The 13,342-nt window shown below is 41.8% G+C and overlaps 1 protein-coding gene and 1 long non-coding RNA gene across 2 annotated transcripts; both read left to right on the forward strand.

Annotated features, from left to right (window-relative positions):
* Positions 1–181: 181 nt before the first annotated feature.
* LOC131130090 (centrosomal protein of 135 kDa-like) lies at positions 182–13,331 on the forward strand. The gene is made up of 31 exons (XM_078789920.1): positions 182–347; positions 417–607; positions 677–844; positions 917–1,019; positions 1,100–1,184; positions 1,262–1,468; positions 1,557–1,601; positions 1,705–1,767; positions 1,971–2,121; positions 2,214–2,431; positions 2,510–2,638; positions 2,717–2,812; positions 3,938–4,180; positions 5,325–5,462; positions 5,539–5,676; positions 6,694–6,822; positions 7,185–7,241; positions 8,241–8,366; positions 8,448–8,579; positions 9,222–9,299; positions 9,734–9,891; positions 9,986–10,098; positions 10,174–10,328; positions 10,416–10,465; positions 10,547–10,712; positions 10,799–10,909; positions 10,992–11,177; positions 11,236–11,445; positions 11,517–11,719; positions 12,473–12,553; positions 12,658–13,331. The coding sequence occupies exons 1-31, from the start codon at positions 226–228 to the stop codon at positions 12,806–12,808; spliced, it is 4,203 nt and encodes a 1,400-aa protein (XP_078646046.1). The 5' UTR covers positions 182–225; the 3' UTR covers positions 12,809–13,331.
* LOC144898361 (uncharacterized) lies at positions 7,613–8,167 on the forward strand. The gene is made up of 3 exons (XR_013627283.1): positions 7,613–7,751; positions 7,832–7,960; positions 8,035–8,167. It is a non-coding gene; the product is annotated as an uncharacterized LOC144898361 (long non-coding RNA).
* Positions 13,332–13,342: the final 11 nt, after the last annotated feature.

The raw sequence follows: 13,342 nt of genomic DNA on the forward strand, positions 1-13,342 counted from the left end.
AAAAACTGATTCAAACGAACAAAGTGGCAAGTCACATGATCAGCGCTTTGAACAGTTGCTGAAAAACGTCACAAAGACAAACCTTCAGTATAATATTGTAACCCGGTCTGTTTTGCACTAAAAAACCAAGCCTTTTTCAGTAAAGTCAATTTGCCTAAATTTGCCTAAAATTCCCTTTTTTACGTTCATTGACCGTCTTTATCGTCCTTCGCACCGTCGTGACAGATGAGAGCTATGGACAGCAGAACTGAGAGGAAAATGTGTAAACTAAGGGATCATCTGGACATGCTAGGCTACACTGACCATCTAGGAGTCGAGTCCCTGCCACTTGTTGAGAAACTTTTCAGGTGCGACCATCTCTGCTTCACCACCAATTCTCCCAGTAGATCCATACTGAGTTTTATTCTGTGTTCCAGTGATCTGGTTCGCATCACTGAAAGACTACGCAAAGCCAAGCGATTTGGAGGCAAGTCGGATAAAGAAATCCAAAAATGTGATGTCCTTCTGGAACCGTACAGAGTAGATAATGCTGAGCTGGCTGAGGACAACCAGCAGCTTCACCTGGAGCTTATGAAGGTGAAGGACGAGAAGGACCATGTGACCAGAGGTAAGATGAACAAGACTCTAGAATCATCACCAAGCCATGAAAACCCCCAAAACCCATCTGTTGTGTCAGAGATGAACATCTGCATCACAAAGCTGGAAGATGAGCTCTCTTTCCTGAAGTCTCTGAACAAGCAGTATGTGCACCAAGTCCGATGCCTGGAGAAGGACAGCAAAGAGAAAGCTAAACGCCTCCGTCATCTGCGGAAGAATCATTTCAATGCAGTGGTGCATTCAAGAGGTAGGCTTTGGATGACGGTGTGAGCAATGTGTTTCTGCCAAATGGATCAGGACCTGTTCCCGTGTGTCTTAGGTGAAAAAAAGCTCAGCATTCCTCCTTTTCCACCATCTCCACATTCCATGTCCCAGCCTGATGATGCATATGAAGCCGACCTTCTGCAGGAGGCAGATGGAAGGTTTGCTGTGGATTAGACCTTCATGTTGCTGGATGATTGCAGATGTGTATGTGTTTCCATGAAGTCTTTTTGGTTTGTAGAATTCTTGAGCCTCTGGACGAAGTGACAAAATTAAAAGAGGAACTCCAAAATGCTCAGGGGCAAGTACAACTCTTAAATAACCATGTAAGTAACCTACAAACATATGTGACTATCATGGACAACACTAGTTTTTCTAAGTTTCTTGCCTGTTGCCTACCTAGATCGAGGACATGCAAGTGACCAACAAGCAACTGAAGAGGAAGTTTGAGGGACTGCAGCAGAAGTCCTCCATCAAAGTGGCCGACCTCACCTCAAAGAACCGTGAGCTGTGTGGCGAGTTCATGCACATACTCCACCTCGCCAGACAGATGGAAATGGATAAGAAGCAAAAGCTAAAAACAGCTGATATGAAATTTCAAGACATGAATGTGAGAAAGTGGGAAGGCCTAGAAGAAGACTATTACTATTAAAAGCAAGAATTAAATTCATTAGTGAAGATTTTTCTCCCTCTCACAGGAAGTCATTAAAGATTTGGAGGGTCAACTCGGTAAAAAAAGTGTGGTGAGGGACAAGATGTTTTTTTCTTTTTATTCTCTAAGGAAGTAAGAGGAAGTCTACGTATTACTTCTATAACATACATACAATGATTCCAACTGTTCTGTAGGCTGACCTAACGTACGCTCCTGCAGATGGCCATGAACAGGAAATGAAGACTGGCATAAACAGTGTAAGCTGGATTTGATACTAATATCTGGATTTGAACATGCAGTAATATATTACCTCAATGTGTGCCTGCTCAGGGCTTGTGCAACCAGGAGGAGACTTGGGGCAGGCCTTGGATGTGCTGAAGGCACTATGTCTCTCAGCTGGCCTTTGGGGAAGCCTTTGTGTCTTTAGAGTTGATTTTAACTTTGGGGGATTTTGTCTCAGGAGGCTTCAGAATGGGAGTTTATAAAATCTAATCTTGGAGACCAGCTGGTGGAGCTAAAAGAACAGAATGAGAAATTGGAGGGAATGGTGGATTTCCTTGAGGCGGAGAAAAGCAGGCTGCAGGACAAAGTGGAGAAGATGATGTCTGTCGGTAAGCTGAAGTTTGTCTATTCGTATCTACAGTACAGTCCTGGTTCCTCCTGTATATGTTGGTGATCACTTCACTGAGTTGCTGTTCTGCAGAAAGAGCCTTGGTGCTGGAGCTGGAGGGCATGCGAACTAGATATGGCATTTGTGGATGGGAGCGCTCTCCATCACGTCTGGATGCCTTTGTCAAGAGTCTGGAGGAGGAGAGGGATCACTATCGGCAGGAGGCTGACCACTATAAAATAGTTAGAGTGCCTAGCAGCCCTAGTCACAGTCCAGACAGGCAGAGGAGTCCCAAGTATCAGGTCGTCAAGGTAATTAAGACCTAAAAGGTAAGAAACTTTCTTTGCCAAATCTTGTTGACTGACACGTCCTGATTTCCTAATTTATAGCCACAGCATGACTATGAAAGCTCCAATCCATCTGCTGAAATATTGAACCTGAAAGATACCCTCAGACTGGTGGAAGAAAAGCTTCAGCGGGTGACAGCTGAAAAGCACACTCTGATGGAAGAACTGAAGGTTTGTATCAGCACACTACGTACCTGGAAAACGTTTTTGTCAATTGTCAATGCTTTATTTCCTAACCTGTAACAAAAGTACTTGCAGCGGAGCCGCTACAACTCAAACACACCTCCTGGCAACTTGACACTGGCAGAAAAGCTCAGAACCGCAGAAGAAAAAATGGACTTTGAGGTTTGTACTGATGGAACACTTATCTCTGGAGATATGAACACTACAGTAATTATTAGTTATTATTTATAGTAAAGTAAATTAATTAAAGTAGAGTAATTATTTCCTAATCCATAGCAATTGCAGCCCCACCAACCTTCGGATACATCCACTGAACCCTTCAACCAGAAAGAGGAACACCAACTGGCAGAAGGAAGCATACACCAGGTGACGGGAGAAACGAAGCAGACATGGAGGAATATAGCCTTAGCAGCAATTGGCCTCCTTTTATCGTTCTTTGCTCTTCTTATCTTTGTCCATATGCAGTGATAGAGCTAAGGGGTGGCCAGGGGTGGGGTGGCCAGGGGTGGCTACACCCCACTGGCCATCTAGATCATTCAGGTATCAACTTATGTGAGTAATTGGTCTCACCTTGGCCACCCCAATAATAGCTTTCTGGCTCTGCTACTGTCCATATGGTACACAAAAATGCATTTTTCTGAGTAATGCTGACAAATGACAAAAATTAGTGCTAATATATTTCGTTTTTCAACAAAAGCAGCAGGAGCAGCACACCACAAATACATTTTCTAAAATCTTGAACCTGAATGAAGAGCTTAGCAAGACGGAAGAAAAAATTCAGCTAGTGACAGCTGAAAAAGACTCACTGATGGATGAAATGCAGGTTAGTATAGTAATAATGTCCCTTGTTGTGTACAGTGGATCTCCGCACAGCTGTGATGCAGCATTGCTGGCCCTGTAAAATCAGATTTTTGGTAAAAAAAAAAAAAAAACAAAAGCATCAGGCGTAAAACCTAAGCCTAAAGCATTTCATTCTCACGGTGGTGATCCCTGACAGGAAAAAGCAGAAAGTGAAAAAAATATAGTGATAATGAAAATGTAGAATTTGTTGTGTATCAATTTGGATATTTTCAAATGTGGATTTCTTAAATTGTAGCAAATGCAGCTACAGTGTGAGCAACGCGGCTCGGAAATAGTGAACCTAAAAGAGGAGCTTAGACTGGCAGGAGAAATGATCCAACAGGCGACGGCTGAGAAAGACTCACTGACGGAGGTATTCCAAGCTTTGCTGTACTTTTTTGTTTTCTACACATCTGTGTGTAACTTCGGATCTTTTTTGAATGGCAGCAAAAGCAGCTGCTGTGTGAGGCCCACACCTCAGAAATACTGAACCTCAAGGAAGAACTCAAACTAGCAGATGACAAAATTCAGCAGATGATGAATGAATTAGATGCACAAAAGAAAACATCCAAGGTTGTTACTGAATCACCATCCGCTGAAATCTTAAAACTGAAGGAAGACATAAAAATGTCGGAAAGAAAAACCGAGAAGGTGGCAGCTGAAAAAGACTCACTGATGGAGGTATTCCAGGTTAGTAGAGCAGAATTTTTGACCTACTTTTCAGTTTTCTACACATCGGTGCGCAACTATGGATCTTCTTTGAACGGTAGCAAAAGCAACTGCAATGTGAGGCTCACACCTCAGAAATACTGAACCTAAAGGAAGAACTCAAACTGGCAGAAGACAAAATTCAGCAGATGATGAAGGAAAATGATGCACAAAAAAAAACATTCAAGGTTACTGAATCCCTTCCTGTGTTACATATTTGTGCATTGTTATTTATTTTGGCTAATATATTTCTTTATCTGTAGAAAATGCAGTCACAGCATGCAAACAAAACCTCCGATACATTTGATGAAATATTGGACCTGAATCAACAACTCTGCATGGCAGAAGAAAAAATCCAGCAAGCAACGACTGAAAAAGAGTCAATGATGGAGAAATTGAAGGTTGGTACTGGAGGACTTTTTGTGTTGTCATCATGATGTCTATGTTACAAATGTGATCAAACCTATTAACACAAAACATCTTAGCAAATGGAGCACCAGCATCAACAGGACATCTTAAGGAAATCCGCTGAAATGTTAAAAGTAAAGGAAGAGCTCAAATCGTCGGAAAGAAAAACAGAGAAGGTGGCAGCTGAAAAAGACTCACTGATGGAGGAATTCCAGGTTAGTAGAGCAGAATTTTTGACCTACTTTTCAGTTTTCTACACATCGGTGCGCAACTATGGATCTTCTTTGAACGGTAGCAAAAGCAACTGCAATGTGAGGCTCACACCTCAGAAATACTGAACCTAAAGGAGGAACTCAAAACAGCAGAAGACAAAATTCAGCAAATGATGAAGGAAAATGATGCACAAAAAAAAACATTCAAGGTTACTAAATCACTTCCTGTGTTACATATTTGTGCATTGTTATTTATTTTGGCTAATATAGTTCCTTATCTGTAGAAAATGCAGTCACAGCATGCAAACAAAACCTCCGATACATTTGATGAAATATTGGACCTGAATCAACAACTCTGCATGGCAGAAGAAAAAATCCAGCAAGCAACAACTGAAAAAGAGTCAATGATGGAGAAATTGAAGGTTGGTACTGGAGGACTTTTTGTGTTGTCATCATGATGTCTATGTTACAAATGTGATCAAACCTATTAACACAAAACATCTTAGCAAATGGAGCACCAGCATCAACAGGACATCTTAAGGAAATCCGCTGAAATCTTAAAACTAAAGGAAGAGCTCAAATCGTCAGAAAGAAAAACAGAGCAGGTGGCAGATGAAAAAGATGCACTAATGGAGGAGTTGGAGGTTAGACCCCGAGGACTTCTATGCATCATAACGTATATTACAGATATAATGCTTTGTCACCACTGTATTTTTATAGCAAAATCAGCAACAGCACAAAGAGCACAGCTCAAATAAATCTGCAGAAATCTTAAAACTGAAGAAGCAGCTCAACCTGGCAGAAGATAAAGTCCAGCAGGTGGCTTCAGAAAAAGAAACAGAGATAGCAGAGCTTAAGGTTAGTACTGGTGGATTTCCTCAACGAAAATATAAACGCAACAGTTTTCTTTTGGCTCTGCTTTTCATGAGCAGAACTCAAAAGATCTAAAACGTTGTCTGTGTACACAAAAGGCCTATTTCAGATATGGTTTAAAAATCTGTCGAAAGTGTTAGTATGTGTGTTGGTGAACATTCATAATTCATCCACCTGATGATTAGATACCATAATCTCATCTTTGTAGAATTGTTGTCATTCAGCCACATTGGTGTGTATATATATGGTGTGTGTGTGTGTATATATCTATCTATATATATATATTAGGGCGCATCAAATTTGAATGGGAAATTTTAATTTCATAATATCAATTTGGCTGGCATTTCATTTTTTTAATGAACATAAAAATGTCTAAAGCAAAGTTTTGAGGAAATCCATTAAGATTTAGGGGTGCCACCTCACACATAAACTTTTGTAAAATTTCGGAAAATGTGCAATTTCTAGTCAAATTGCCAAAAAGCTGACCTGGAAATGTTGAGTACAATGAACTTCTATACAACATCATTTTTTTATAGGGTTATTAAAGTACATATATTTGTTTTCTCTTTGGGCAGATTGGGTATTTCTCAGAATTCAATTTTCAAGATTCTCCATTCATTTGTCCTATTGACAAAATGAATGGCAGTAAATGGGACATGTTCACATGGCCTTACCCTGAATTTTATGTTGCAGTGATGGATATTTGACATACATGTAAAGTTGAAACACTTTGTTTTTTATTTTATTTGTATTTTATTGTAAACACAAGTGGCAATAGTAACACATTTAAATAACAATTTATGGCGACCATTGAGCACTTTATTCCACAAAAACAGATGTATGGTGGCACCCCTAAATAATCATGTATTGGAAAAATATTTTGTATGTGTGTTGTTTCTACATATATTGGAACACTTTTAGTACCCAGCCGAATAAAAATTCAATAATTGTGTTTTTTGATGCACCCTAATATATATTTATGCACCAATTCCTAATCCACAGCAAATGGAGCTGGAGCACAGGGAAAAGAAGTCTGCTCAAATTTCTAACTTGGAAAAGGAGCTGAAATTGGCAGAAAAAAAAATCCAGCAGGTGACGGATGAAAAAGACACGCTGATGGAAGAAACTGAGGTTGGTAACTGATGACACATCTGTGCATTTCTCTTATGAATCTTAAAATGAACAGATATAAAGTTGTCAAATGCCACAAATCCCCAGCAAATACAGATGGAACAGGAACAGTCCAACTTAAATGCATCTGAGCAAATGTCCAACTTGAGAGAAGAGCTCAAACAGACAGCAACAAAAATCCAGCAGATGACTGCTGAAAATTACTCACTGATGGAAAGACAGAAGGTTAGCCCCACAGGACTTCTTGTGTTGTTGGTAATGCAGTGGTTGAGATAACTGATGTTATTTGTACCTCCATTGGTGGATGTAGCAAATTCTGACCATGTCAACATTACATGACTGTCTTAAATCTTATCAAAAAGGATCCGAATGAGCAAGCTGATTCAATGACATCGGAGGAAGTCTCCAAGCTGAAGGAGGTACTCAGAAAAGCAGAAGCCACAATCCAACAGGTGATACATGAAAAAGATGCACAAATTGCGGATTTTAAGGTTAGTAGCGCATAACTTTTTGTGTCATTGTTACACATCTGTGTCTTTAATATATATAAATATGCTAAATTTCTTCATCCACAGAGAATTCAAATGCAGAATGAAAGCCACAACTCAAAATCACTTGCTGAAATTTTAAATCTGAAGGGGAAGCTTGAGCTGGCCGAAGAGAAAGTTCAGCAGGTGACAGCAGAAAAAGACTCAATAATGCAGGAACTGAAGGTTGGTATATCAATGCTTCATGATGAGTATTTGAGAAATATGATCCAACCTATTGATAAAACTATGACTACATTGTAGGTGATGCAGCAACAGAAAGAACAGCAAGTCTCAAATAAATCTGCAGAAATCGTAAAACTGAAGAAGAAACTCAATGTGGCAGAAGAGAAAGTCCAAGAGGTGGCTTCAGAAAAAGACACAGAGATGGAGGAACTGAAGGTTAATACTAGAGGACTTCCTATGTTGTTTCACATGTTGGATCTTTACATATGTGAAAACACTACATGTCCCAAACACAGCAAAGACAACTGGAGCATGAGGAACAGAGATCTGCTGAAATAGCAAGCTTGGAAGAGGAACTGAAACTGGCAGGAGAAAAAATCCAGCAGGTGACGGATGAAAAAGAGACACTGATGGAAGAAACCGAGGTTGGTAACTTGTGATGCATCTGTACATTTCTCCTATGGTTCTTAGGACGAACATGTTGCATTAATATCCACAGCAAATACAAGTGGAACAGGAGCAGTCAAAGTTAAAGACATCTGATACAATCGTGAACCTGAAAGAGCAGCTCGGTCTGGAAAAAGAACAAATCCGGCAGATGACAGTTGAAAAAAAGTCATTGATGGAAGAACTGAAGGTTAGTAAGCACAGTGTTGTTGCACAGCTTTGAATAAATGATTCTATGCAATGTTTCCAAATTCATAGCAAAAGCAGTCGCAAAATGACCGCCGTAACTTAACATCATCCACTGAAATCTCAAACCTGACTGAGAAGCTCAGAATGGCTGAAGAAAGAATCCAGCACTTAACAAGTGAAAATGAAAAGATTAAGGTCAGCGCTGCTTAGTGACAAACAGTACCAAGACCACCATGTTTCATACTCTCAATTCATTTTTTTATGCTTCAACAAAAGCAGCCGCCTGAAGCTGACCAAATCTCAACTATGTCTACTGAAGTTTTGACTCTTAAAGAGAAGCTCAGAGTGGCAGAAGAACAAATCCAACAGGTGACAGCAGAAAAAGACTCACTGATGGAAGAATTAGAGGTGAGCATTACCCTTATATTTGCATTGTTATGACCATACAAAATAACTGGAGATTGTTACTATATCTGACTTCCTCCTGGTCCATCCATCCATTTTCCTCCGCTTATCCGGGTACGGGTCGCAAGGGCAGTAGTCTCAGTAGGGAAGCCCAGACTTCCCAGTCCTCTGCCACCTCGTCCAGCTCCACTCGGGGGGACACAAAGGCGTTTCCGGGCCAACTGTGAGACATAATCCCTCCAGCATGTCCTAGGTCTGTCCCAGGGCCTTTTCCCGGCTGGGCATGCCCGGAACACCTCAACAGGGAGGTGTCCGGGAGGCATCCGGACTAGATGCCCGAGCCACCTCAACTTACTCCTCTTGATGTGAAGAAGAAGCGGCTCTACTCTGAGCCCCTCCCGGAAGACTGAGCTCCTCACCCTTAGGGTGAGCCCAGCTACCCTACGGAGGAAACTCATTTCAGCCGCTTGTATCCCGGGATCTCGTTCTTTTGGTCATGACCCAAAGCTCATGACCATAGGTGAGGGTGGGAACGGGCAAAACTCATCCACCCCTGGAGCGTTTCCACTGAGGAGTTCTGATATAATCTGCTTTAAAAACTACAGTGGCACATTTGTCAAGTTGTTTTATAACTTTGTTTATCAGGTTGGCCGGCCTTCTGCTCTTCCGGGCATACGTGGAAAGGAGCAGAAGATACTTGACCTGCAGAATGTCATCAAGAGTGTAAGCATGAGCAGCTCAGTGACATTTGTCAACAATGCCGCCTTTTCTTATGCAACATTGGTTTAAGTTTGTATGTGTATGTATGTGTTTGTGCTCCCCTCTAGTACAGTCAGATAAAGTCCATATATGATGCAAATCAACTAGCTTTAAACATTAGAAGCTGTGTGCGTCTTGGGAGTATTTGCTCATATGATGAGTACCTCCTTTGCTTGGGCTGTGTATTACTGTCGAGTCAGATTCTGAAGCCATCTTCACCCCAGACTTGCCTCACGTTGTTCAAAACAGGAAAGGGCGTTAGTCTGCCGGTGTTTATGTCTCCTCCCTCCTCCCTCATAGAGTCCACTGTCCAAAGGTCTTGTATGACTTTGTCAGTGTGATCAGAGTTCAGCTTGTTGTTTATGCATTGACTTGCGTTGTGTGGTTTGGACGTGAAGCTGGAGCAGGAGAACCTGGAGTTGCGTTCACAGCTTTCTGCACTAAAAGACAGCAAGCAGGATGTGGGGCAGCAGATGGATGTTGAGTGTCCTGCGCTGGTTCAGGATGCGGAGCCAGTGGCGGCACGGCAGAGGAGAGCAGCAGACTCTGGTTTTCGGTATTGATAAAGAATACAAAAATAAAATAGTGTTCCAGGATGGTATTCATTTAATTTCTTCATATTTGCTTTCTCTATGTCACATTGTCTAAAGACTACAGCAGGAGATTCAGCACCCACTTTTGGACCTCCAAGAAATGCTTTCTGTAAGGACTCATGAGTTGCATGCTGCTCATGGACAAATGGAAAAACTGGAGGACATAATTGGTAACCACCCAACTTTAACCAATCAGTGTATTCTTACATTTTTTTACATTTACATTTGCCGTGTACATATGCCAGGGGCACTAAGACAGCAGGCGTACCTTTACAAGCAGGAAGCAGAAGTTCTACAAATCTCTTTCTCTGCACTTTGCATGAAGAAAGACGCTCTGCAAGAGGAGGTGGCGGAAAAGACCAACAGGCTGGTTGTTCTCCAGCAGGAGCTTGCATTGAAGGTTGTCCATATCCTCCCGTACTGTCATTTTTTTATGTCATCCGGACACTAGGATGCACTTATAGCACACAATTTTTGTCATGAAAAGATTCTTGAAGATGTCGTGCTAAATTCCACAATAATGAAGAGACCTCTGGTGTGAGTATCTCAATGGAAATAAGAGTTTATGGCAGCTCCCAAGAGGACACTGTTCTGATGTTTTATGTTGTTACTTTGCAGTAAGCTGCAGGATGAACTAAAGGACTGTGAGAGGGACCTCAGTTCTCGGAGGACGTTGGAGGTCTACCAGGAGGCGTTGGCACGACTCAAAAGAGACAACGACCTGATAATCCGCGAATATAAAAGACTGCAAGATGATGTGACCACAATGACCATGGAGAAGCAAGTAAATAAAAGTGCTGGTGTAGCGAGACATACTCCACACTCAATACACTCAATACAGGTCTGTTGTGTGTGAACCATCTTGTCTAGGCTGCACATGTGGAGATGGAGGGCGCTTTACATGAGAGGAATGAGCTGCAACATAGAATCTATTCTTACTTGAATACAGTGTCCAAATTTGAGAACCTCTTGAAGACCAAGGTAAGTGAGAACTGATGCGCAGAGGAGTTATAGTGGAATCTCTTAAGTTTAGTTGATTCTGAACTGTAGTCTTCATCTTCAGGAGCAGGAGAATCTCGACCTAATGGAGCGCCTCCACACAGCCCAATCTGACATGCAAGAACGAGAGCAGAGGCTGCAGCAGCTCGAGGTCCTCAACAGCTCAATCCGCCAGGAGCTGCTTTCATCTGAAATGGAGCGCAGGCACCTCCATGAAGTCATCAGCCACAAGGAGCAAGAGATCCAGAAGGTGGGGTGTATGGCGATCCAAGGCGCTGGCATTGAATCAAATGTCTTTGCATTTCAAGTATATGCAGGACCTGGAAGCTCATGATGCACAGATGCCCACACTCATTCGAGGAATGTCTCGACTTGAGGAGGAGCTACGCATCGCTGAGGAGGAGAAAGCTGGTCTTTTCGCTGATCTAGCCTCTGTCAGGGAGCTGTGTGTCAAACTGGATTCTGACAAGGAAGTCGCTGCCCGCCAGCTTTTATACAAGAACATGGAGCTGGAGAGGGTGAGGCCTGCTCTCGTTTCTCTTGTTTTTTTCAATTGTTCTCATGTGCCCTTCCATTGCATGCTCTCCAGGCCGCGACGAAACAGGACGATGCACTGACAGAGGCAGTGCTATTGAAAGAGCATCTGGCAAGTGAAAAGATGACCGTCCATAACCTCGAGATAGTGCTTGCCACCACTCGGAAAGAGATGTTCCAAGCCCACCAGTCAGCCAGAGAAAAAGAATCTGAGCTGAAGGCCTTACGTGACAGGCTCAACCAAGCCGACAAGAGGATGTAAGGCATTCTTTGCAACTTTGAGACATGCAGGAAACACTGGTTTATTGAAAGCCTCATACTATACTATTTTTTTAAACAATTTAAAATAGTATCAGATGTTTCACAGGAACATGCCATTTTTTGTGTCTGTAGCTTTAATGCTAATTAGCTGTTTGTCCACACCTGTCTCCCAGAAGCACTATTGTGTCACACTGTAACACAACCTAATAGATGCTATATATCACATACAACATTAAGGGGCTCTCTTGGCATTCATCCCACTTTGGGGAAATTCCTCAGGTGCAGTATATTCATTCATTCATTTTCTACCGCTTTTTTCCTCACAAGGGTCGCGGGGGTGCTGGAGCCTATCCCAGCTGTCTTTGGGCGAGAGGCGGGGTTCACCCTGGACTGGTCGCCAGCCAATCACAGGGCACATATAGACAAACAAACATTCACACTCACATTCATACCTATGGACTATTTGGAGTCACCAATTAACCTAGCATGATTTTGGAATGTGGGAGGAAACCGGAGTACCCGGAGAAAACCCACGCATGCACAGGGAGAACATGCAAACTCCGCACAGAGATGGCCGAGGGTGGAATTGAACCCTGGAACCCTGTGAGGTCTAGGTGCAGTATATAATTTACAAAATAAACCAGACAAAAATTATTAAAAATGGATGAAGAAATAGAAAGAATGTATAGCATACGAGTATAGTATGCATGTTTGGTGGTCTTTAACTTGGTTTTCAATTTTGTGTCACAGCGGCGAGCATGTGAGGGAGATTTCCAATCTCCGAGGTAAGGTCTCCCAGCTGCAAACAAAGATGGAGGCTCAACTTCAGAGGTGAGCTCCCCGCCCCATTTTTTCAATTTTAAAAATTCTACACTACAGCCGGGTTTATTTTATACTTTGAACGTTGTGACGTCACTGTCTCTCTCTGATGACAGTGAAAAGGCCTCTCAGGAGATAGCCTCACAAGAGTCATTCAGGCCCCCAAGGACCTCATCACCAGTTCACCCCTCAACGGCTCCTCATCTGCATCCCCCTAACGTCTCCTCGATTCACTCATTAGCAAAATATGACTTTAAGAAACAATAACAGGATATCCTGCCAGTAATGTCCATCAATGATGCTGCTTAGCTTCTTGTGATACTGTTAAATGATCATTCACTCACAATGCAGAAGATTAAGTTAATTCAGTGCCTGTGTGATTTGTATGGTGCCAAATGTGGGTTTTATAATTAACATTTAATTTTGTTGATACCTTGTTATACGATTATGTAATTTATATAAGTGTCAAATAGTGCGTACCAATAAATGCACAATGCTAATGCTACAGCTAGCAATGTTAGTTTAAGCTGAAATTTGCTTACTTTCACTGAATAAAATTGTTTTAAAAAATCATATCACACAAAAACTGTGAAACAAAATTAAAGACAGTAAATTAATGCCATGCCCCACTGTAAGTTCACATGAAATAGCAACATTTAGTTGCATCATTACTTTTATTAATTAATATCTAGAATTCTGCATCACTTAGAACAGGGGTGGGCAAACTTTTTGACTCGCGGGCCACATTGATTTAACAAAATGGACGGGGGGCCAGACTATGTATTTTACACATATAATTCG

Source organism: Doryrhamphus excisus, linkage group LG4 (assembly GCF_037039965.1).
Source record: "Doryrhamphus excisus strain RoL-2023G ecotype Guam linkage group LG4, RoL_Dexc_Guam_v1.1, whole genome shotgun sequence".
Classification (NCBI taxonomy): Eukaryota; Metazoa; Chordata; class Actinopteri; order Syngnathiformes; family Syngnathidae; genus Doryrhamphus; species Doryrhamphus excisus.

Coding starts and splice junctions, on each gene's coding strand:
- LOC131130090 (XM_078789920.1), top strand. CDS start 226: ATGAGAGCTATGGACAGCAGAACTGAGAGGAAAATGTGTAAACTAAGG. Junction 348..416: donor CTTGTTGAGAAACTTTTCAG/GTGCGACCATCT, acceptor TCTGTGTTCCAG/TGATCTGGTTCGCATCACTG. Junction 2,122..2,213: donor GGAGAAGATGATGTCTGTCG/GTAAGCTGAAGT, acceptor GCTGTTCTGCAG/AAAGAGCCTTGGTGCTGGAG.